Source organism: Bufo gargarizans, chromosome 2 (genome assembly GCF_014858855.1).
Source record: "Bufo gargarizans isolate SCDJY-AF-19 chromosome 2, ASM1485885v1, whole genome shotgun sequence".
Lineage (NCBI taxonomy): Eukaryota > Metazoa > Chordata > Amphibia > Anura > Bufonidae > Bufo > Bufo gargarizans.
In genome coordinates, this window is record NC_058081.1 from 587,905,735 (window position 1) to 587,930,972 (window position 25,238).

General features: G+C 44.5%; 1 protein-coding gene across 1 annotated transcript in view; it reads left to right on the forward strand.

The window, feature by feature from the left end:
- Positions 1 to 25,238, forward strand: part of MORN1 (MORN repeat containing 1) — a 436,773-nt gene that overhangs the window by 96,205 nt on the left and 315,330 nt on the right. Inside the window, exon 8 of the mRNA XM_044281850.1 lies at positions 14,459 to 14,569. Within this exon, the coding sequence (XP_044137785.1) occupies positions 14,459 to 14,569 (111 nt within the window). The remainder of the gene's footprint in view (positions 1 to 14,458; positions 14,570 to 25,238) is intronic.

The window sequence follows — 25,238 nt, forward strand, 5'->3', positions numbered from 1 at the left end:
CGGCATAGAGTTCCGTCGTCGGGGCTCTATGCCGGAAGAATCCTGATCAGTTTTATCCTAATGCATTCTGAATAGAGTGAAATCCGTTCAGGATGCATCAGGATGTCTTCAGTTCCGGAACGGAACGTTTTTTGGCCTGAGAAAATACCGCAGCATGCTGCGCTTTTTGCTCCGGCCAAAAATCCTGAACACTTGCCGCAAGGCCGGATCCGGAATTAATGCCCATTGAAAGGCATTAATCAGGATCCCGCCTTAAGCTAAACGTCGTTTCAGCGCATTGCCGGATCCGACGTTTAGCTTTTTCTGAATGGTTACCATGGCTGCCGGGACGCTAAAGTCCTGACCTCCATGGTAAAGTGTAGCAGGGAGTGGAGGAGCAGCATACTTACCGTCCGTGCGGCTCCCGGGGCGCTCCAGAGTGATGTCAGGGCGCCCCACGCGCATGGATCACGTGATCGCATGGCACGTCATACATGCGCATGGGGCGCTCTGACATCATTCTGGAGCGCCCCGGGAGCCACGCGGACTGTAAGTATACCGCTCCCCACTACTACTATGGCAACCAGGACTTTAATAGCGTCCTGGCTGCCATAATAACACTGAAAGCATTTTGAAGATGGATCCGTCTTCAAATGCTTTCAGTACACTTGCGTTTTTCCGGATCCGGCGTGTAATTCCGGCCAGTGGAGTACACGCCGGATCCGGACAACGCAAGTGTGAAAGAGGCCTTAGTCTAATTGTTGCCCATCAACTTGCATCTTACCAGTCTACCCATAGCAAGTCACACAACATAGGGTCAGGTATAAGATCCTTCCTGTGACAGATGATACAGTGCTGGCAGTTTAGTGTGAGTGACATATGCCATAGATGGCTACTGGAAAGATAGAATGGGTCAGCTGGATGATGTCATAGCACAGATCATTGAGATAATTAAATAACTGTCAGCGTGCCTGGAAAACTCTGTGTAACATCTTTGCATGAATAATTTCTTTAGACCAGTTGAAAGATGATCTTGCATGTTTTACAGTAATCTCTAAAAATGGACCTCATATGTTTGTTGAGAACTTTCAATGGCAGGATCTAGAAGATAATACTTCAATATACATCTTATACTCATCGTTACTGTTGGTTTTTGCCGCCTAGATCATGTTAAAACCTTCTAATCTAGGTTGTTTTGAGGATGCCAGATGTCCTACTCATAAAGCTCAGGGGTTGTCTTAACTCCGATATTGGTGACACATCTATAGGATATTCCATCAATGTCAGAAAGCTGTGGTCCCACTTCTGGGACCTGCTCCTACCTCCAGAACAGACTCTCCAAAGTGAAGAACACACCACTCAAGTGCAGCCAAAGGAAGCAAGCTAAGGGACTTAGCACTAGCTCGGCTATTTCTGTCAGTTCCATAGAGAAGAATGGTGAGTTGGCCATGCATGTGCGGTGCGCTCTGCATTAATTTCTATAGGATTTTCGAGCGCGGTTGCTCTGCTATCTTCTGAACTCCTATAGAAATAAATAGAGAGCATGCATGGTGTACTCTTCTTCACTTTGCTGGTCCCGTTCTAGAGATAAGTAAATGTTCCTGCACAGTCTAGCAGTGTCGAATTAGTACTGACAATCAATTGTTAGGATTAGGACTTGTTCACAGTCATCGTTAGGAAAAGTGATACAGGTTTCAAAGTTTTACAAATACCCAAACTCCTAACCTTATTCGAAAAAACAGCAGCCATGGGTTCTTCTAAGCAGCTGCATAACTGTCATGCCCTGCTCGGGCTACGTGCGGAGGTCTGCCAGATTAGCAGCACGTGTCTAGTCTTTTGTTTTGTTTTGGAGTCGTGCTAGATCCGCCTCCCTTCAGGTGCACTGGGTGGGGTTGTTGGTTTAAATTACACCCACTCCCAGTGTTCCGTGCGGGTTATAGCTTCTGTCTGGCTCTGTGGAAGGAAGGAAGGATTGGCTTTTCCTGCTCAGAAAAGATAAGTTGGTTATTGTTTTCTTGTTGTTTGCTGTCTAGGCTGTTAGAGAGACGCCTGTCCCTTCCAGGTTCTGAGGGAGCAGGCTGGCTCTATTCCCCTTCACCATCTTAGGGATTTTAGGGTATTTGAAGCCCAGGCACAAGGACACATTTTTCTCATCTTAAGGGTCTGAATGTGGGCATAGCAGTATAGGGAGAGCTGGTAGGGAAGTGTCAGGAGGTGACCCTGATTCCCAGCTTCTTGCCTAGATACTTGTTTGTTTATTTTTCTGTGTATCTGATGTCCTGTCCGCCGTGACATTATAACCCGCCATAACCTAGACTGCCATTTCGCAGCAGCCTTGAGATGGAGTCAATTAATTTGTTGGTTGATCGTATGCAGGAATTAACTTGGGAGGTAGCTGACCTCCGCAATGCTGTTTCACTTTGTCAGATTTGTCTGCTTCATGGCTCCGCTGGTGGGAGTCAGTCCAACCTTGAACCTAAGGTTGCTCTTCCTGATCGGTTTTCATGGGGTGTTGATGACTTTATCCGCTTTAAAGAGTCATGCAAGTTATATTTTCGGCTGCGTCCATCTTCGTCAGGTGATGTAAGTCAGAGGGTTGGTATAATCATTTCTCTGCTTAAAGGGGACGCACAATCCTGGGCCTTTTCTCTGCCGCCTGGTTCTCTGGCCCTCCGCTCGGTAGAGGAATTTTTTAAAGCCTTGGGATTAATTTATAATGACCCAGATCGGGTCTCGATGGCGGAATCTAAATTGCGTAATTTATCACAGGGTCAACATACTGCAGAGACTTACTGCGTTGAATTTAGGAGATGGGCTAATGAGTACACAGCTTTTCATGAGTACACAGATACTTTGGAGAATGCAATGTCTTTGGCAGTACGGTTAGATAGACGTATTAGAGAGAGGTGTAAGGCTCCCTCCGCGCAAGGGATCCCTTCTGTAAGTGGTTTTGTCTCACCTGCTCCCCAGGGTGATATGACATGTAACTCTGGAGTAGGGGAGGAACCCATGCAGCTGGGTCAGGTATCTTTCCGTTCTGGTAGTAGAGACTTTAGGAGATTGCATAAACTATGTTACTACTGTGGGAAAAGTGGTCATTTTATTTTTGCTTGTCCTTTTGTTGAACCACATGTTGATGAGAAAGAGGGAAAAAAAAAAACTTCCTGACTCTTGGTAGCGTGAATGGAGTGGTGGAGCAAGCAGGTATGCAAGCTCCCTGTAATACTCGTTTTCTCCTTCTAGCTATGGTGGCGCTAGACTAAAGTTTTTTGTTGAAGTATTCATTGACTGTGGTGCTGGGGTAAACCTTATTGATTCTCTTTTTCTTCAAAGTCTGGGGCTAAGTACTTGCACGTTAGAAAGAGAGATTCCGGTTTTTGCAATTGATTCTTCCCCTCTTTCTCAAAGGAGTCTCACTCATATTGCCCATGGTATTCAGTTAAGGGTGGGTGATTCACATGTTAAGATTATGTCTTGTTTTGTCATGAAGGACTTCCCGCTCCTATAGTCTTAGGGTTATCGTGGTTGACAAAACATAACCCAATTATACTGTAGATTGGCAAGCAAGACAAATCATTGGTTGGAGTGAATTTTGTTCGGATAATTGTCTTGGCACATCTATCTCTGGTGTGTCTACTACAGCTCTACCTCAGTATCTCTCAGATTTTGCGGATGTCTTTTCGGAGGGAGGGACTCAGGAATTGCCCCCTCATCATGACTATGATTGTCCAGTGAATCTCATCCCAGGGGCTAAGTTGCCAAAGTCTCGGCTTTACAATCTTTCTCAACCCGAAAGAGAGGTCATGCGGAAGTTTATATTGCCGAGAGTTTGGCAAAAGGTCATATTAGGCCATCTAAGTCTCCGGTGGCAGTAGGTTTTTTCTTTGTAAAGAAAAAGGATGGATCGCTGAGACCTTGTTTGGATTTCCAGGAATTGAACCGTATCACGGTCCGTGATCCGTATCCCCTTCCTTTGATCTCCGACCTTTTTGATCAGATTGTTGGAGCCAAGGTGTTCTCCAAGTTGGATTTGAGAGGGGCCTACAATCTGATCAGAATCAAGGAAGGGGACGAGTGGAAAACGGCCTTTAACACGCACGAGGATCATTTCGAGAATCTGGTTATGCCTTTTGGGTTGACGAACGCGTGCAGCGGTATTTCAGCGATTTGTCAATGACATTTTCCATCATTTTGTGGGGAGGTTCGTGGTAGTTTACTTGGATGACATTTTAATTTACTCTCCTGATCTGAAGACCGATCAGGATCATGTGAGACAGGTTTTGACGATCCTTCGGGAGAATAAATTATATGCCAAATTAGAGAAATGTGTGTTTTCTGTGCAGGAGCTTCCTTTTCTGGGATATCTGCTTTCTGACTCTGGTTTTCGTATGGACCCCGAAAAAAGTTCGGGCTGTTCTGGAATGGGACCGACCAGAGAATCAGAAAGCTTTGATGCGGTTTTTGGGGTTTACTAATTATTATGGAAAATTGATTTTTAACTATTCTACCATTGTAAGACCTCTGACCGATATGACTAAGAAGGGCGCCGACGTCTCTGTCTGGTCGGATGAGGCATTGCAAGCCTTTTTGACTATTAAGGAATGTTTTGCGTCTGCTCCCATTCTGGTGCAGCCCGACGTGTCTCAGCCATTCATGGTGGAGGTTGATGCATCAGAAGTGGGGGTTGGAGCAGTGCTGTCACAGGGTTCATCTCCTGGCAAATGGGTTCTGTGTGCTTTTTTTTCAAGAAGCTCTCGGTCGCCGAGAGGAACTATGATGTAGGAGATAGAGAATTGCTGGCCATTAAATTGGCCTTTGAGGAATAGCATCACTGGTTGGAGGGGGCGTCTCACCCCGTTACAGTGTATACGGATCATAAGAATTTGGCTTACCTACAATCTGTTTTTTACCAGATTGTTAAAAAACAGGGGTTAAAAACGTCAAGGCATATGCGTTGTCTCGCAGTTTTTCTGGGGGATGTGATTCAGAGGATCCTGCTCCGATTTTGGCTGATGGGGTGGTGGTCTCCGCTCTGTAGCCCAAATTGGAGATGGAGGTGTTGGGAGCCCAGGAGGGGGCTCCTGGTTCTTGTCCCCCAGTGAGGTTGTTTGTTCTTGAAGGACTGCGATACAAGGTATTTAAGGAACATCACAATACTGTCCTTGCTGGACATCCTGGTGGTAAGTCCACCTTTGACCTTGTGTCCCGGAGGTTCTTGTGGCCCGGGTTACGTAAGAGTGTTGAGGATTACGTGGCAGCTTGTGAAACCTGTGCACGGTCAAAGGTTACTCATACTCGACCTGCTGGTTCACTTCTTCCTTTGTCTATTCCGTCTCGTCCTTGGACGCACTTGTCTATGGACTTCATTACGGATCTGCCGAGTTCCTCCGGGAAAACAGTAATTTTGGTGGTTGTTGACCGTTTTAGTAAAATGGCTCACTTTATATCGTTAGCTAGTCTGCCCAATGCCAAGACTCTTGCGCAGATTTTTGTTGATAATATCGTGAAATTGCATGGCATTCCTTCGGATGTGTTTTCTGATAGGGGTACGCAGTTTGTCTCCAGGTTTTGGAGGGCGTTCTGTTCTCGGCTTGGTATTCAACTTTCGTTATCTTCGGCTTTTCACCCGCAGTCGAATGGGCAGACAGCGCGTACTAATCAAAATCTGGAGACCTACTTGAGGTGCTTTGTGGCTGAGAATCAGGAGGACTGGTCCTCATTCTTGTCCCTAGTAGAGTTTGCTTTGAATAACTGTAGGCAGGTGTACACGGGTAAGTAGCAATTTTTTGGCACATGCGGTTTTTATCCTCAGTTTGGTACCTTTTCTGGTACTAGGTCCTCTGGGATGCCAGAGGGGGAGAGATTTTCTTCTGCCTTGTCTTCTATCTTGCGGAGGATCCAAGTGAATTTGGAGAAGATGGGTGGGAGGTATAAGCGAATGGCTGACAAGAGACGTGTGACTGGTCCGGACCTGTGTGTGGGTGATCTGGTGTGGTTGTCCACTAAAAATATTAAACTGAGAGTGCCATCTTGGAAACTGGGTCCAAGATTTATTGGACCGTACAAAATATCTGTGGTCGTCAATTCAGTAGCGTTTCGGCTGGATCTTCCGCAGACTTGGAGGATCCATGATGTGTTCCACAGGTCTTTACTGAAAAAATATGTGAAACCGGTGGAACCATCGCCATTGCCTCCTCCTCCTGTTCTGGTTGATGGAAATTTAGAGTTCGAGATCTCCAGGGTTCTTGACTCTAGAGTTCTTCAGGGTTCCATTCAGTACCTGGTACACTGGAGGGGATACGGCCCTGAGGAAAGGATGTGGGTTCCGGCGCCGGATGTCAGTGCCAGCCGACTGGTGAGGGCTATTCACAGATCCCACCCGGATAAGGTTGGTCCGGGTTGGGGGGGGTACTGTCATGCCCTGCTCGGGCTACGTGCGGAGGTCTGCCAGATTAGCAGCACGTGCCTAGTCTTTTGTTTTGTTTTGGAGTCGAGCTAGATCCGCCTCCCTTCAGGTGCACTGGGTGGGGTTGTTGGTTTAAATTACACCCACTCCCAGTGTTCCGCGCGGGTTATAGCTTCTGTCTGGCTCTTCCCCAAGAAAGCGGTATTATGTATTCAGCTCTTCCACGCACATGTGGTGCTGGCATTTACTGACTATTGCCGCCCCGTTCAATTGACTGGGTATTAGTGCTTACCAGCACTTGTTACCTTTCGTGTCCGACACTATCTGATTAGGTGTGGACACATTTGCTGCCGTTTTCATCAAGCACCCCTTCTTGATTGTGGGGCTTTGGAAACGGTATTGTGTATTCAGCTTGTGTTATTTTGAGGGATATATCCCTTCTATTTTATATTAAAAAGTAAAAGTTAAGTATTAAACAATCCAGATCACTTATTACCGATTTCTAGGTCATCATTATCCATCACTGCATAACTCCTTTAACTGTTCGCAGTAACAGTAATTTTGACCAGGGATGCCCATACCTTTGCATGCCACTGTATTACAGTTTTATGTGATGTCTATGTCTCATCTAAGCTTCAATATGCAAATAGACCTCAGGAAAAGCCTCAACATTGGGTTTGCAGGTCTTGCTTATCTCATTGTATTTTGGGGCTATGGTCTATTGACGTGCAAGTCTTATGAGATCTTCTCTCCAGCTTTTCCAACTGGAATCTTTGATCAGATCTAGAGCCCTCATGGGACAAATATTTATTATTGAATTACTGGACCGCCATCCAACCAGTTTGACTGTGAGTAGTGTCCCTATGATCACTGCTTCATCTCATTACTATCTACACAATACCTAGACCTTTCCAATTCCTCAATATTTCAAATATACTTCTACAAGTTTCCTGGGACTATAAAAGGTTTACACCAGACTGGGCAACTACTTCACACCGCCTTCAGGAAATAACCTACACTAAAACTTGACAAAATGTAATAGTTACTGGCTATAATATACAGAAAATAAATCATTCCTTCTTCTGGACCTCATTCTTTCCCTGGCTGAGGTCTGTAAATCACGTCACGGAGCTGAAATTTTGTTTCTACAGTGGGTTTCAGTTAAACTGCATGCAACACTTCAGTCATTTATCTTGTAAATGTGACTTATGACTATCACCAGATGTGGAATACTTCCCAGTGCCAGACAGCCTAACCCTCCAGAGACTGTAATTACTATATCCCATGTGCTCACTGTCAACACGCTGCAGTAGACAGTACTAGTATCTGAATGTGGGAGCCATGTTTGGCTGGCTGGAAGATGGGGCACACCTAAGAATGTCAGCTCTCTATATCTATAAAGCTGTCTGGGAAGTATGCAGTATATGTCATTGTACATGCTTCTCATAATGAAGGTCAATCATCTTTGGGAAATACATGATAGCTTATTACTGTCAATTTCAGAGCTCCTCTCCCACCTGCTAGTTTATGGGGATCCTGCAGCCAAGTTATAGCTGGAGAATAGAGATGTAGGTGACCCTTTTGAAAAATGTGTGCAAAATGGTTTCCCCCTTCAAACAAACTTAAAATAACGTTTCTACCTATTAATAAAAAATGGAAATGTAAATTCCTGTGTTAAGTTGCTTAACCTTTTAAGGACTAGGACACATTTTTTGTGTTTTCGTTTTTTCCTACCCGACCCTCCAAGAGCACCAATGTCTTATATGTTCTGTTCACATAGGAGGGCTTATTTTTTGCAGGAAAAGTTGTGTTTTTTAAATAGCACAAGTTAATGTACTGTATCTTTTATTGGAAATTGTGACAAACATTCTTTGTGGTGTAAAATTGGAAGAAAAAGCCTCAATTCCGCCAAGGTTTTTTTATTTTATTTTTTTATTACTATGTACACTGTGCACTAAAAATGACATGATAAGTACGTGTATGGTGATGTCAAGTATATGTAGTTTTTATTAGTTTTACTACTCAAAACCTTAAAAAAGGAAATCTGTCTTTGCAGCGCTACAGTCCAATACCCATAACTTTTTTTGGTCTACAGAGCTGTGGGAGGCTGTGTTTTTTGCTAGAAGAGCTGTAGTTTTTGTGGGTATTATTTTGGGGTACATACAAATTTTGGATCACTTTTTAATTTAACCTTTTATGGGGGCAAGGTGACCAAAAATTCCAAATCGCACTTTATTATTATATATATTTTTTCTTATAGCACTCATTATACTAGAAACATTTTTAAAACTTTAATAGTTAAGATTTTTTGGACGCAGCAGTACAAATTATGTTTTTTTGATTGTTCATTGTTATTGTAAAACTGGGAAAGGTGAGCATCGATCAGCTGTATCACTGAGCCATTGTGCTCAGCCCAATTGACGTAAATGGGGCTAAGCTGCGATTGGCCCATGTGACCAATGTGCGGTAACAGCACATGGCCTAGGAAGAGGCTACAGTGGTCATGGAGCACTGGCCTCTATTAGCAGCTGATCGGCAGGGGTCACTGGGACAGGTCATCAATATAAATTCCCCGATAACCCCTTTAAATGACTAGGATAAGGACCCCAGTGCGATTGCACCAGTTTTACCCCCAGGTGTCTGATGTATGCTGGAGGTGTCTTGCTGCGAAGGGCACAATGGCACATATCTGGTGGGATTGTCCAGGTGTGGCCCCCCTGTGGCGAGATGTTTTTATTTGATATAATCACCTATACAAAGCTACTGTTATGCCTTCACCAGCGATAGCTCTCTTATCCATGTTCTCAGGGCGGATCTCTCAGACTAAGAAAGGTGCACTGCGCCTGTTTATTTTAGCTATGAGACAGATAATCCCTTGCCAATGGAGGTCTACCGAGAGTGTTTTGAGAGTGACCTAGTCTAACGCTTTAGATGCGCTAGTGCATATGGAGGAGCTGAGTGCCTCGGACACTGAGTCTGCTTCGGCCTTCTGGAGGGTATGGGATACATGGAGCCAATTCCGCGCTTCCACGTCTTTTCCTGGTTGGTTGTCAACTGGTACCATTCAGGGTAACGGTTTCTAAAGTGATATCCACGGTAGGGCCAATCCATTTTCTACCCCTCTACCCCCCACCTTTTGTTTGTGTCATGTCTTGGTCTGTCGAGTCTTATCATGTTCGTTCTTGTGCCATATGTTTGTTTCTCTAGAAATTAGGGAATGTATGCCATACTAACTCTTACTCTAAATTCTGGTAGTTTTCATTGGTTTGTTATTTGTCAGCCCTGTCCTATATGGATATATCTAGATTGTACTACCTCTGAATTACTTGTGAGGCCAGTTGTTGGCCGTTACATTTCCTTTATATGTGTATTTGATATGCTTACTATATCATTCATTTATATGCTTCAATAAAATAATGATTGAACCGTAAATGACTAGGATAAGACTTATCACTGATCTTAGTCATTGCGGCCAGGTGTCTGCTGTATTATAAAACTGGAGAGGGGCAAGCGAGGGGTATTTGAAAAAAAAAAAACAATGATGGCAGCATCAGCTTACCCCTGTAAGTAAAGGTACTTAATTAAACTAAAAATTAAAACATATGAAAGTTTTCCTATTTGTCCATAAAAAGTGTTGGCTGTCCATGATTTTGGGATAAGATGTCCTGAAAAAAAGATTCTGGTTGAAAACCCGGATGTGTGAATGAGGCCTTAGAGTATTGAGTATGCTATGTACAATGTCCAGAGATAGTCTGAGACCCCCCTCCCCCTTGGCCCTCAGAAAAACAGTACAATGTGCAGAGATCGTCTGAGACACTCCCCCTTGGCCCTCAGAAAGATAGTACATTGTGCAGAGATAGTCTTAGACACTCCCCCTTGGCCCTCAGAGTATGCTATATTCAATGTCCAGAGATAGTCTGAGACCCCCCCCCCCTGGCCTTCAGAAAGACCGTACAATGTGCAGAGCTAGTCTGAGACATCCCCCCCCCCCCCCTTGGCCACCAGAAAGACCAGTGCCAGTACACAGCTGCTATGTCATTGGTGCAGGTGCAACTGACTCCAGCAATACTCAGAGAGTCAGTTGCTGGACAACCAGCATACTCTGAGGTCAGCAGAGTACCAAGTCCCAACTCAAAATTCCTGGAAAATCAGATGTTGCAGCTGAAATGTGAGATGTGGTCTAATTTAGCTCTGGATATTCCAGAATCAGGCTTTTTACATCTAAGAGGGAGTTTCACTCTGCATTTATGCTGTTCGAGATCTATAGAAAGCTGTGTGATAGCCCCATGGCCCCTCTCTGACTCTCATTCTTCCCATTTTGACACTCAGCAGAATCAATATATGAATACAGTATATACATCTCGTAGTATTTCTTTTATTTTAGAGGGATGTGTTTTATAGAATGCCTTATTTTACAGAAAGAAGATTTACATGAATAGTCTTTTTCTTTATTTTTCCTGAGTCAGTCATTGCAAAAATCAACCAATAAAACAAACCATTGAAGCCTTTGGTCCCTAGAGCTTGCAATCTAAAAGAGCTGAATGACAACGAGACATTGGTTAGCAGCGTTTGTTATGTATGCTACGGCAGGCACCCGGCACAGAAGTATAAAATAATGATCTATGACTAAATCAATTATTAAATTTTGTTCCACTCGAAAAGGAATTTGTATTACAGACTTCCATTTTATTTGTCATTTTCTTGTCAGTTTCCTGAATAATATTCTACTTTAATGCGTGTCTCTATGAATCGTACGGTTCTATTTCTCCTTGTGGAGAGTGCCGAGTAGGCATAAAAGAGTCTTATAAGCTATGCAATGCTCATCTGGGAAAAAAGGTATGCAAATTGCCACTTCCCCCCAAAAAAGTAAAGAAAGCTGAGCTACTGATGCCACTAGATGTAAGGTGGCCATCCTTTAAGTCAATGCTCGACCTCTTAAACAGGTCTTGAAACATAACTTAGGATTTGTTACAGTTTCAGTTCACTTATCGCACGCAGTTGCCAGCTGCTAGTGGGTTTGATTTTTTGCCGTTGTGTTCAATGGTGGTTCATGCTAATACTGTTCCATGCCTCCTGTCCTCGGCTACTTGGTGTGAATTAGGCCACTGTGCTTTATATCTCACCTGTTTGGCACTGCCCCTTTGTTATGTGTTTGCACCTGTTTGCCTCATATCTTCCTTTGCTCTAGTATATAGTTCCTAAGTAGTGTTGAGTGAACGTCTGTTTTCAAGTTTGGTGTACAAGGTTCGGGTTCGGGTATCTAAGAATTTTGTTATGGCTTCCACTGCCCCGGACCATAATTTTTGATCTGCGGTAGCGGAATCCATAACGGAATTCTTAGATATCCCGAACCTGAGCCTTGTATGCCAAACTTGAAAACAGAAGTTTGCTCAACACTGTTCCTGAGCTTGTGGCCTGTCTTGGCTGTGCAATTTAGATTCTGTTGGATCTTTTCATGTTCTGCCTGTGTCTGGATTTTGTGAAGTCAGTTCCTCTAATTCTGTTTGGATCTGTTCACTGTTTGAATTTATCTGTTGTCCTAGTTTTTTTTTTTTTGGCAATGTTCTTGAGTCTGTTCCGTGTGTGGTCTGAAATCTGTCTTACTTCTGTTTGCCAATGAATTCACTAGTTCTGGTTGTTGTCTGATCTACCTTGCCAAGTGTCTGTACCTGGAGCTGCCATGTCTCAACTGTGTCCTAGTGTTCTGTGTCTGTTCCATCTTGCTAAGTTTCTTCCCATGTATCTGCTATGTCTGAACTATAACCTAAAGTCTGTTGCATGGATGTTGTATGTTCTTTGCCTGTTTGTTATCAGTGTGGTTCTGTGTGTGATCTTGCTTGTGCTTCCAGTGCCTTGCACTAGTTATTATGACCTGTTGTGTCAGCTACCAGCTACACTGGGACTAATCCAAGATGTAGTGGCTTGGTGGCTCCCCTGCAGAGAAGTCCAGTTCTCTGTATAGGAGTTAAAGGGTGAATATCAGGGGACCGCCAGGATAACATGCACAGGTCTAGTTCAACGTCAGATGGGTTACTTGGCACAGTGGTTCCAGACCCATTGTCTGTAACAGGATTATAGCCAAGCCAGTTCCTCATCTGCAGACAGATGTTTCAAGGTGATTGCCTTTGTATCAGATCTGGGGAGTGCTATTTCACCTTGTTGACAGTGCCTAGTAGGTGTAAGGAGTCTTATAGGTCATGCAATGCTTCTTTGGAAAAAAGAGGTATGTAAAAGTAATAATTTGCATATTCAGTTACATGCCATGCATTGCCAGTATAATTTGACTTAATTACTGAAAAATAATTTGGCAAAGTTCAGAAAATCCATATTATAATAAGTACAGTCAGGTCCATAAATATTGGGACATCAACACAATTCAATTTTTTTTGGCTCTATACACCACCACAATGGATTTGAAATGAAACAAACAAGATGTGCTTTAACTGCAGACTGTCAGCTTTAATTTGAGGGTATTTACATCCAAGTCAGGTGAACGGTGTAGGAAATACAACAGTTTGCATATGTGCCTCCCAGTTGTTAAGGGACCAAAAATAATGGAACAATTGGCTTCTCAGCTGTTCATGGCCAGGTGTGTATTATTCCCTCATTATCCCAATTACAATGAGCAGATAAAAGGTCCAGAGTTCATTTCAAGTGTGCTATTTGCATTTGCAATCTGTTTGGATCTCAAGATGAGATCCAAAAAGCTGTCACTATCAGTGAAGCAAGCTATCATTAGGCTGAAAAAACTAAATAAACCCATCAGAGAGATAGCAAAAACATTTGGCGTGGCCAAAACAACTGTTTGGAACATTCTTAAAAAGAAGGAATGCACTGGTGAGCTCAGTAACACCAAACAACCCGCAAGACCACGGAAGACAACTGTGGTGGATGACCGAAGAATTCTTTCCCTGGTGAAGAAAACACCCTTCACAACAGTTGGCCAGATCAAGAACACTCTCCAGGAGGTAGGTATATGTGTGTCAAAGTCAACAATCAAGAGAAGACAATACCAGAGTGAATATAGAGGGTTCACCACAAGATGTAAACCATCGGTGAGCCTCAAAAGCAGGAAAGCCAGATTATAGTTTGCCAAACGACATCTAAAAAGCCTTCACAGTTCTGGAACAACATCCCATGGACAGATGAGACCAAGATCAACTTGTACCAGAGTGATGGGAAGAGAAGAGTATGGAGAAGGAAAGGAACTGCTCATGATCCTAAGCATACCACCTCATCAGTGAAGCCTGGTGGTGGTGGTGTCATGGCGTGGGCATGTATGGCTGCCAATGGAACTGGTTCTCTTGTATTTATTGATGATGTGACTGCTGACAAAAGCAGCAGGATGAATTCTGAAGTGTTTCGGGCAATATTATCTGCTCATATTCAGCCAAATGCTTCAGAACTCATTGGACGGCGCTTCACAGTGCAGGTGGACAGTGACTGAAAGCATACTGCAAAAGCAACCAAAGAGTTTTTTAAGTGAAAGAAGTGGAATGTTATGCAATGGCCAAGTCAATCACCTGACCTGAATCCGATCGAGCATGCATTTCAATTGCTGAAGACAAAACTGAAGGGAAAATGCCCCAAGAACAAGCAGGAACTGAAGACAGTTGCAGTAGAGGCCTGGCAGAGCATCACCAGGAATGAAACCCGCCGTCTGATGGTGTCTATGCATTCCAGACTTCAGGCTGTAATTGACTGCAAAGGATTTGCAACCAAGTATTAAAAAGTGAAAGTTTGATTTATGATTATTATTCTGTCCCATTACTTTTGGTCCCTTAACAAGTAGGAGGCACATATGCAAACTGTTGTAATTCCTACACCGTTCACCTGATTTGGATGTAAATACCCTCAAATTAAAGCTGACAGTCTGCAGTTAAAGCACATCTTGTTCGTTTCATTTCAAATCCATTGTGGTGGTGTATAGACCCAAAAATGTTTGAATTTTGTTGATGTCCCAATATTAATGGACCTGACTGTATATAACTAATGACTCTAATAATTATGTATACATATTATATTGTCTTTATAACATTTGCTGATGTTTTATGTGAAATCTATATATTTTAGATGTTGCTAAGAAGATAACTATTTTGGGAGAAGACATAATAGAAGTTGTTCAAGGTTCTCCGGCCACATTCCATGTACAATTGAGGAAAGAGGATGATGAAATTGCCGAAAGTAAGGAGTCTGATTAACTAGTTTTTATTCCCAGGAGAATGAGCCAGATTTGAACCAAGAATTGCGCAAAATCACTTGTTTTAAACTGAGCCTTTCAGGAAATTAATGCTGTCCTAACTATGGGCAACATGACCCTCTAACCGAGGGTTGCTAAGAAGAATGCATCTTCAGCATTCTGCTGAAAACTGAAGACAATGGATAACTGTGTGATGCAGAGGCTTCTCAGCCTGCCTCAACTTTCCCTGCCCTAATAGTGGCATCCTTACTCCAGTCCTGCCTCCCTAAATGTGTAATAGTGCTTGCTAAAAATCATGTGATCCAGCAGTTTATCTGTGGCCTGCATTGATCACTAGCAGTTCTCCCCTCTACACACTCAGAATATCTCTGGTTAGCGCTGGGAAGATATATAGAGGAGTGGGGCTGCAGTAATCAGCGCTGACAGTAAGTATACAGGAACATAGTACAATTACTGTCAACGTTGAAAGCTGCAGTCCTGCTACGCTCCATATCTTTCCAGTGCTAACAACAGCATGTCACATCATTTTTAATAAGCTCTATTACACATTTAGGAAGAGAGGACTGGAGTAAGGAAGCAGAGGCTGGGACAGGGAGACCAGAGGCAGGCTGAGACCTCATTAACTTCTGAGAGGATCTCATTGATGTCTATCAGAAAGTTTTCTAGGCATGTTCTGTAACCTATGCAGAGGTCAGGAGGGAATAGATAAGCTGTGATATTGTCACGGCGCGGTGTGGGTGGTAAACTCCACACCGAACACAGGAGGGAAGGGAAAAGGTACTAGGCCTATAAACTAGGGAAAGGGGAAAGGTCACCACCTAGTGAATCCCTAAACCGAGCCCTGACTATTATCAGTATGAACAGACCTCGATAGTAGGAATGTTCATACGCAGGGACCTAGAGCCTTATCTGACCCTAAAGGGCCCTGGAAATAGTGTCAGGACAAAATATGACCTGTTCTTTCTCAGTTGAAGGAACAGGAGACTCCATCAGGCCTAATGCCAAAAGACACGGGAATACAACAAACTAGAAATAGGAAAAAGACACTTAACTCCAAAGTACGCGGATGAGCAGGAACTCAGTGGAGAACCAAACACCAGCACTTCCACAACCAGAAAGGAGCTATCAAACGCATAGCATGATGGGTGAGACCAGACTAAATAGAGGAGTTGGAATGACCACTTAAGCTACACCTGAGACAAGAGGTGTGGTCATAACCAGCAACAGCACAGAAACAAATGAAACCAAAGAGGCAGTCAGATCACATCACGTGCAGCCAGTCTCGAAGGTTCCGCCACCTTTTGACATCGCAGCCTGCCATGCTCCAGCATCGCAGGGACTGGGAGGAGGAGCTGGGGGCCAGTGCGTTCACTGTGCTCCGGCCCTGCCGCTCCAGTACAGTTAAAAATGTGTAATTCAATTAATAATGATTCATGCTGCCCCCTCTGTAGTATAACATTCAATATATCCTACTCACGGGGCTACTGTTATATGGTAATGCAGGCCGGCCGGCCAGACGAGCGGCAGCGTCACTGACTGACGTCACGTGCCTGCGCCGCCTACTTTATGAATGAAGCAGGCGGCGCAGGCACGTGACGTCAGTCAGTGACGCTGCCGCTCGTCTGCCCGGCCGGCCTGCATCACTATATAACAGTAGCCCTGTTAGTAGGATATATTGAATGTTATACTACAGAGGGGGCAGCATGAATCATTATTAATTGAATTGCACATTTTATAACTGTACTGGAGCGGCAATGGGGAGTCTGTGGATGGCACTGTTATGGGGTGGGGGGGGGGGGTCTGTGGATGGCACTGTTATGGGGTGGGGGGGGGTCTGTGGATGGCACTGTTATGGGGTGGGGGGGTCTGTGGATGGCACTGTTATGGGGGGGGTCTGTGGATGGCACTGTTATGGGGTGGGGGGGGTCTGTGGATGGCACTTTTAAAGGATGGAGGGTCTATGGATGGCACTATTATGGGCTGGGGGGGCTCTGTGGATGGCACTGTTATAGGATGGGGGGGTCTGTGGATGGCACTGTTATGGGGTGGGGTGGGGTCTGTGGATGGCACTCCTTATGGGGTGGGGGGGGGGTCTGTGGATGGCACTGTTATAGGATGGGGGGGTCTGTGGATGGCACTGTTATGGGGTGGGGGGGTCTGTGGATGGCACTGTTATAGGATGGGGGGGGGGGTCTGTGGATGGCACTGTTATAGGATAGGGGATCTGTGGATGCCATCCACAGATCCTCCACCCCATGACAGTGCCATCCACAGATCCTCCACCCCATAACAGTGCCATCCACAGATCCCCCATTAACAGTGCCATCCCCATCTGGGGGGTTTCTTTGCTGGGCTGCACTTTTATAGCCTCCCCAAATTTTACTTGCATCCCTGTTCTCTAAAGGGGCGGTTTTAGGGGGCGGTCCTAGGGGGTGGGTAGGGGCGTGGCCAGGGGAGAGGGGTGAGTTCCACCACCTTTTCTCTGAGAAAAAAAGCCCTGATGCTATCTATATATAGGTAATATCTGTCATTCTAATCTTGCCTGTCATTTTAAGCAGATTATTGCTGTAAAGTAATATGGACAAACCAAAAGTGCCGCCTGCACTTAAACATATTCTTTAAAAATATGTTTAACATAAAAACTTGATTTAAATAATAGGTCATTTTCTGATGACACGTTTTCTTTTGAAAGCAGCCTGCTCTGCGCTGATGATATCCAAAAGACTGAAAGAGATTTGTCAACAGATATAATACCCTTGCTTATCTTTCAGGACCAGATTTACCTATAGGCAATGTAGGCCTGTGAATATAGGCTGTCCCTAAGGGCAAATTTAACATGTTAGTACTTCTAAATATGACCTCATATGTCATAATCATTGACATGTACTAAATAAGCTTCCTTTCCCTGCCAAAAACATCTGTTCTCTTTTTTATGATGGATATTTTGAGTGTTAAGATAAATTGTGTGTGTATGGGAGGATGTACAATTACATGTCAGAAGCATTTAGAGGTCAGCTGTAAATTAAATGAATATAATATAGTAATATTTCAGGAGTACATATAGCAGTTAATTACTCTATTACTTTGGGTATGCAAATTAGCTTTAGCTACAGTTACATTCTATAAAGAAAATACACAAGCCGTACTTTTTGAGATTATATGTCCTAATTTACATCATTTAGCTAATTAATGGTTCCCATTCTCCAGTTAGTCTCCCAGAAATCATTAGAATATATTTCTTTCTTTGATGATTAATTCATTTTAATTACTTTTATGTGCAAAGCAAATCCAAAGAATCCGGGCCGTGTAGAATATCCTCTCTATAAGGCTTCATGCACACGACCGTTGTGTGTTTTGCGGTCCGCAAATTGCCGATCCGCAAAACACGGATGGCGTCCGTGTGTGTTCCGCAATTTGCGGAAAGGTACAGACAGACAGTGATATAACTGCCTATTCTTGTCCGCAAAACGGCCAAGAATAGGACAGGTTAAAAAAAAATTGTGGACCACGGAACGGAGCAACGGATGCAGAAATAAAACACAGAGTGCTGTCCGCATCTTTTGCGGCCCCATTGAAGTGAATGGGTCCTCATAGAAAAACTGCGGCTCGGTTGCGGACCAAAACAACGGCCATGTGCATGTAGCCTTAAAGGCACATACAGCACATTGTACTGGAATGATCAATAGATTTATATCAGCGCAGTATTAAAGCCCTATGGTAGACCCATTAAAGGTCAAATTCTCGTAATTACTTCCTAATTTACCTTATGCTTCTGAAATCCAGGTTGAATAGACAAAGGGCCAACTGCCCCTCTGTTGCATAAAGGCCCAGAAACACCAAGAGATGCTAATAGATTATTATAAAAGTAACCCCAAAAAAGTGCCGCACCCCCCATGAACAAGGCAGATTTTAGGTATTAATACTAAAAGTATATTGGAAATTTGTCTTTTCATTATCCAATGAATAAGTCATAATTGCCGAAAATGGAATACCCCTTAAAGGTACATCCATAGAGACGTTAAACCCTTGGCTGTATGTTTGCTGTGAATTTCACCATATTGTAAAGGGTGAAATCAGAGGCAGAAATCCATGTCATAAATTGACAGCCTTTGGAGGCCTCTCTAGAGCTGGCCATACATTAGGGATTTCAGGCGGCTGTTTTCCAAGCATCTTGCCATTCACTATTGGTTTGGAAAGTTGTCATCTTGGACAACAATGCCATAAAATGACAATTCAGACAAAACGGAAAATCTCTGCTGTGATCTTTGACCTAGTTATGGTGGATCAACTTTTTGGTAAGATATCTTCCATCATTGACAGCTGCCAAACTCATTTGTGTCACAAAAAGGCCCTGATGGTCAGAAGGTCTCTAGTGTATGGTCATCTTTAAAGGGAATCTGTCACCACTTGCCAGTAGGTAAAACCATCAGCCTCCGTAGATCTCAGCTTGTCAACATATTCAAATTATACTTGTCATGTGCTGCCAAGCAGGACATAAAAAACCCTTTTTATGTTATCAAAATTAGCCCCTAGGTGGAACCAGGGTGTTGCCGTTGCACCTCTTTGAACCTAGAGGGAATGGCCGACCCTCCATGACTTTGACTGACAGGGTTAGGACATGTAGATGTACTCGCACCTGGCACTGAAGTCTCGCAGCAGCGCGTTCAGTAGCTCACACAGTACAGGAATGGAGATTGCAGGACAGGTGAGCGATTTCCATCCCTGTACTGCATGCGCACAGAATGTGCTGCCGTCAGGTAACAGGGCCAAAGCAGTGGCGAAGGAAGATGAGTGGAGCATCTGGGTGCAATGAGGTACAATGGCAACACTCTGGGTGCACCTAGGGGCTAACTTGCATTCCAAAAAGTTTTTTTTTCAGCATATGTCATTATGGGACATATCTCATTAGAATATTCTTATGAGTGCAGATCTACAGAGGATGATGGTTTTACCTACTGGTATGTGGGGACAGATTCCCTTTAAGGCCCCAACATTTACTAGCGATCATTCGGCCGACACCTTATGCCCATAGATGTTCGCTTTGGGCGGACATGTAAATTTATTCAGTGGGGAGAGAGGAGAACGCCCCTGCCAGACACTTCTGGTGGTGTCTTATCTCCTGAGAGAACAAAAGGATCAAGTGAAAATATTCACTTCGCCCGATCCTTCTCTCTCCCCCTAATCATCTGTTGGGGGAGAGTTGGGAGCTCCCTATAAGCTTTGGACTTTATGCTGAACCCGCTGTTCTCGTTCTTTGTATGGGGTCCTTTAGTCAATGGCTTCCTCCTCCCAACCCTCCACCCACATCCACAGTCTGAAGGCGCCAGGGGTATGGCTATAGGGGGTGCAGAGGTTACAGTTGCTGCCAGGCCCAGGAGCCGGGGACGACAACGACGACAAAGCTTCTTGTGCCACATAAGAAGACACCGGTATTATAAGAAGTGCATGCAAGACAAGTTACCCCTCTGGCTGGAGGGAAGAGGTTAGGTCAAGAATTTGGTATTGGGGGGTGCCCTTTCGATTTTTGCCTCAGCCAGCATGAAGGCTTTATGCTTCCCTGCCCCTGGCCATAAAGCACTGAGCAAAGGGGGGCCCAAACTGAACTGCTGCACCAGGGCCCATGACCCTTTAGATACCGCCCTAGAAGGCACCTTCACGAAACATTGTGGTACCTGATGTAATGTCAAACCAGAAAATGGCTACCGCTGCAAGAAGAGGGTAAATTCATTCAAGTAGCAGTAGTAAAAGTTGTTTAAAAGTTGTAATTTAATCTATAAAGGATTTGACTTTCACCTCATTGCATCAAAACCTGCTACCCCTGCAGCCCTCAACATGATCCTCCTGTAAACCAAGTGATTTCTAAGTGCTGATTTATTAGTGACATTAAAGAAATGTTTTAAAATCTCCATCGTAAAGTCAACCCCCCGTTCCCCCCGTTTTTTCTTTATGACAGTGTGAGGAAAGAAAACTTCTATCTGTGCATCGGGTCTGCCTCACTTAGCACTTTTGTTTCTCACTGATGCTCGCAAGGTAATGGCAGTTTAAACCCCTGCATTACTCTCATTTATGACTTTCTCTTTAGACTATTATAGAGAGCCGTAAAATGTAAAACCTACACTGTAACTCCACAGCCGTAAATGTCGGCATGCTCGATTGTGCTTCAGATCTGCAAATTGACATCAACATTTCCCGTTCTTCGCCTTTGTCTTCACACGCCGTTAACAATCTTCAAATTTGCTTTATTAAACGGAAGAAATTAAAACGAAGCAAAGTCTTAATTTTCACAACGTGCGCTTCGACGTTTCGTTTCCCACAGATTGAATGGCTGGCGGAGTTACATTTCATGTAACTGTAGATTACCACGGAGGATACGTCAGGCCCTCTGTATTAGGCCCTCGAGAGGTTTCAGATACATTTGATAAATGGACGTTATCCACCTGCAGATTGTCCTCACTCCAATGGAATTTGTGTAATCCAGACACAGAACGCCACAACCGAAATGACATTTGACAAAAATGTCTTTAGGCGACACATAGGTCATTCGTTGTATTCTTTCCATATGGAATATGACAGCTGGGATGTAAACCAATGATCGGCCTTGAAAATAAAGCTCTACCTGAAAATTAGAAACGACGTAGAGGATGATCTGGTTTTTGTCTTAACTTTCCATTACAGTATTAGTCACACTCTACTTAGAGACAGAGGGGGTCATTTATCAAACTAGTGTAATGTAGAACTGGCTTAGTTTCCCATAGCAACCAATCAGATTCCACCTTTCATTTTCCAAAGGAGCTGTGAGAAATGAAAGGTGTAATCTGGAATCAGTTTGATACATGACTCCAATAGTGCTCCTCAACGTCATACTCCTGATCTGCTTAATGGCAGCTGAAGGCATCTGCGTTGGTCCCATGTTCATATGTGTCCACATTAGTCTTGATCGAGCATGCTCGGCCGAACACCAGTTTGGCCCGAGCATCTCGGTGCTCGGCACATGGCGGTATTCAGCTGAATACCGCATGTGCTCAAGCGCAATGCTCGAGTCTTCTCTCTGCTTGTTTGGCTGCTTCGCAGCCAATAAACATGTAGCTAAGTACTGCCCTTTACTGTAATTCCATAGCCATGTTGGTTACTGCCATTACAGTGATTGGCTGGCTGGAACGCGCCATCAGGTGCTATATATATATATATATATATATATATATATATATGTGTTAGACTCAGTGTTAGTCATGGAGAGCTGTGCTGAAGAAGGGAAAAGATAGTGTAGGGAGTGAAATTTTTAAGGACTATTGTGTGTGTGGCAGCAGCAATATATAATTTTAGCACAACCTGCGCTAAATAGCTAAAACTTTACAGACCCAAAAGTCCTTTTAAGGACTATTGTCTGTGGCAGCAATATCTTTTTTTAGCGCATCCTGCGCTAAATATAGTGCAATAGTTAGGCTGCTGCAGACAGCGACATTATCTGCGGTATTTATCCTGTAGCGTGTGCGCATCCCAAAAATATCTGTGACATCCAGTGTACTTTTTCCGTATACAGTGTCCGCTGCGCACAGTGACATTAACTGCGCTACATCTCCTATGTAACGTGTGCACATCCAAAAAATATCAGTGACATCCAGTGTACTTTTTCCATAGACTGTGTCCGCTGCGGACAGTGACATTACCTGGGGTACATCTCCTGTGTAACGTTAACACATCCAAAATACCTGTGACATTCCCTGTAATTTTATATTAGCCGCTGCTGACATCAGCCACATTATCTGCGCTACATCTCCTGTGTAACGTGTGCGCATCACAAAAATATCTGTGACATCCAGTGTACTTTTTCCGTAGATGGTGTCCGCTGCGGACAGTGACATTAGCTGCGCTACATCTCCCGTGTAATGTGTGCACATCCCAAAAATATCAGTGACATCCAGTGTACTTTTTCCGTAGACGGTGTCCGCTGCGAACAGTGACATTAGCTGGGGTACATCTCCTGTGTAATGTTTCCACATCCAAAATACCTGTGACATTCCCTATCATTTTTTATTAGCCGATGGTGACAGCATTGACATTATCTGCGGTGTATCTCCTGTGTGACGTTTCCACATCCCAAATACCTTTTTTTATTTTTTTGTGCATACACTTACAAATCCTACGCTACTGTACGTGTGACATACTTTCAAGCATATATAACATTTAATATAAAAAAGGCGAGCAGTAAGGGACAGGGAAGTGGCTGTGATGCTGATGGTGCACGCAGAGGCCTGTGGCCCTGGGCGCGTTGAAACTGTGCCTGCTGCCAGGGCACAAGAAAATCAATCATCCACGAAGTCAGATCAGTTGGATGCTTCCAGTCGGTTAAGCACCACCCTGTCTTCCTCCAAGTCCAGTCTCAGTAGCCAAGAGTCTGGTCAACACAATCCTCACCCTGATCCTCCTTCCTCCCACCATGGAGAGTCTTGCCAAACAAATGATTCCACACTCGGATATTCCGAGGAGCTCTTTTCAGCGCCATTCCTTCATTTGGGCCTCTCGACATGCCCGCTTAAAGAGGGACATGAGATCTCGTGCCCTGATTCCCAAACTCTTGAGCATCCACAGTCACAAGAAGATGACGGTGGGGAACGGCAATTAGTGTTTCACGAGGTGGATGGTGAGACACAGTTGCCAATAAGTCAACGGCCAGGGGCGTAACTAGAAGTGACTGGGCCCCACAGCAAATATTTGTAAGGGCCCCCCTCAGCGCGCTTCGCACCTCCCTCCTCCTGTGTAAACCCCACTCCTTTGGCACAGTGTAGCGGTATACTGTATATTGTGTGGCACAGTATAGAGGTATACTGTATATTGTGTGGCACAGTGTAGCAGTATACTGTATATTGTGTGGCACAGTGTAGAGGTATACTGTATATTGTGGGGCACAGTGTAGCGGTATACTGTATATTGTGTGGCACAGTATAGAGGTATACTGTATATTGTGTGGCACAGTGTAGCGGTATACTGTATATTGTGTGGCACAGTGTAGAGGTATATTGTGAGGCACAGTGTAGCGGTATACTGTATATTGTGTGGCACAGTGTAGCGGTATACTGTATATTGTGTGGCACAGTGTAGCGGTATATTGTGAGGCACAGTGTAGAGGTATACTGTATATTGTGTGGCACAGTGTAGCGGTATACTGTATATTGTGTGGCACAGTGTAGAGGTATACTGTATATTGTGTGGCACAGTAGCAGTATACTGTATATTGTGAGGCACAGTGTAGAGGTATACTGTATATTGTGGGGCACAGTATAGAGGTATACTGTACATTGTGGGGCACAGTGTAGCGGTATACTGTATATTGTGGGGCACAGTGTAGCAGTATACTGTACATTGTGGGGCACAGTATAGAGGTATACTGTACATTGTGGGGCACAGTATAGAGGTATACTGTACATTGTGGGGCACAGTGTAGCGGTATACTGTATATTGTGGGGCACAGTGTAGGCTATATGTGCATAACATAAACATACTCCACATGAACACTTACAGTTACTTGGCTCGGCCCTTGGGGATCTCGGACGCCACTTCCACACTTTGGCCGGGGGCTCGGCGGAGCTGATGTTGTGTTTTATCCTAATGAGAAAGATTTTATAATAAGGATTTGGAGAAGGTGCAGTGGGATAGCAAAGCAGGGAGAGGCCGGTGCTGCTACTAGGGGGTCATACCATGGGGCAGTAATAAAACCCACCATAATGCCCCCCCCCCAGTAGTAATAATTCTCCTTATAATGTGACAGTGCAAAAAATACACCCTTGTAATGCCCCCAGTTGAGCTAATGTCCCCATAGTGCCCCCATAATGTGCCAGTATAAAATACCCCTATATAGTGCCCCCAGTAAATTCCCCCATAGTGCTCCTCTCCCCCCTTCCTGCTAGTGCCCCCCAAAATGTACCAGTATAAAATGCCCCATATATAGTGCCCCAGTAGATGCCCCTCAGTGTCCGGCCTCTGATAGGCTGCCAGCCTAGTGTCCCCCATAATGCCCCCCAATAATGTGCCAGTATCAAGTGCCTCTCCCCCCCCCCACATGTCCCAGTATCATAGTGCCATCTCCCCCCATGTGCCAGTATCAAGTGCCTCTCTCCTTCCCACCCCCCATGTGCCAGTATCAAGTGCCTCTCTCTTCCCCCCATGTGCCAGTATCATAGTGCCATCTCCCCCGCAAAAAGTGCCAGTATTAAGTGCCTCTCCCCCCATGTGCCAGTATCATAGTGCCAACCCCCCCCCACATGCCAGTATCAAGTGCCTCTCTCCTCCCCCCCATGTCCCAGTATCATAGTGCCATCTCCCCCCCCCCCCACTAAAAAGTGCCAATATCAAGTGCCTCTCTCCCTCCCCCCTCCCCATGTGCCAGTATCAGGTGCCAACCCCCCCTCTCCCCTCCAGGTGCCAGTATCAGGTGCCTCCCCCCCCCCATGTCCCAGTATCATAGTGCCATCTTCCCCCCCCCCCCCACCACCACCACAAAAAAAGTGCCAGTATCAAGTGCCTCTCTCCCTCCCCCCCCCAATAATAATAAACACTTCTACTTACCTCCATGTCAGCGATGCGATGCAGCCTCTTCCTGTGTCCCGCCTTGTATGTCCTTATATGGACTCAGTGCTTGTATTTCAGAAAAGAGTC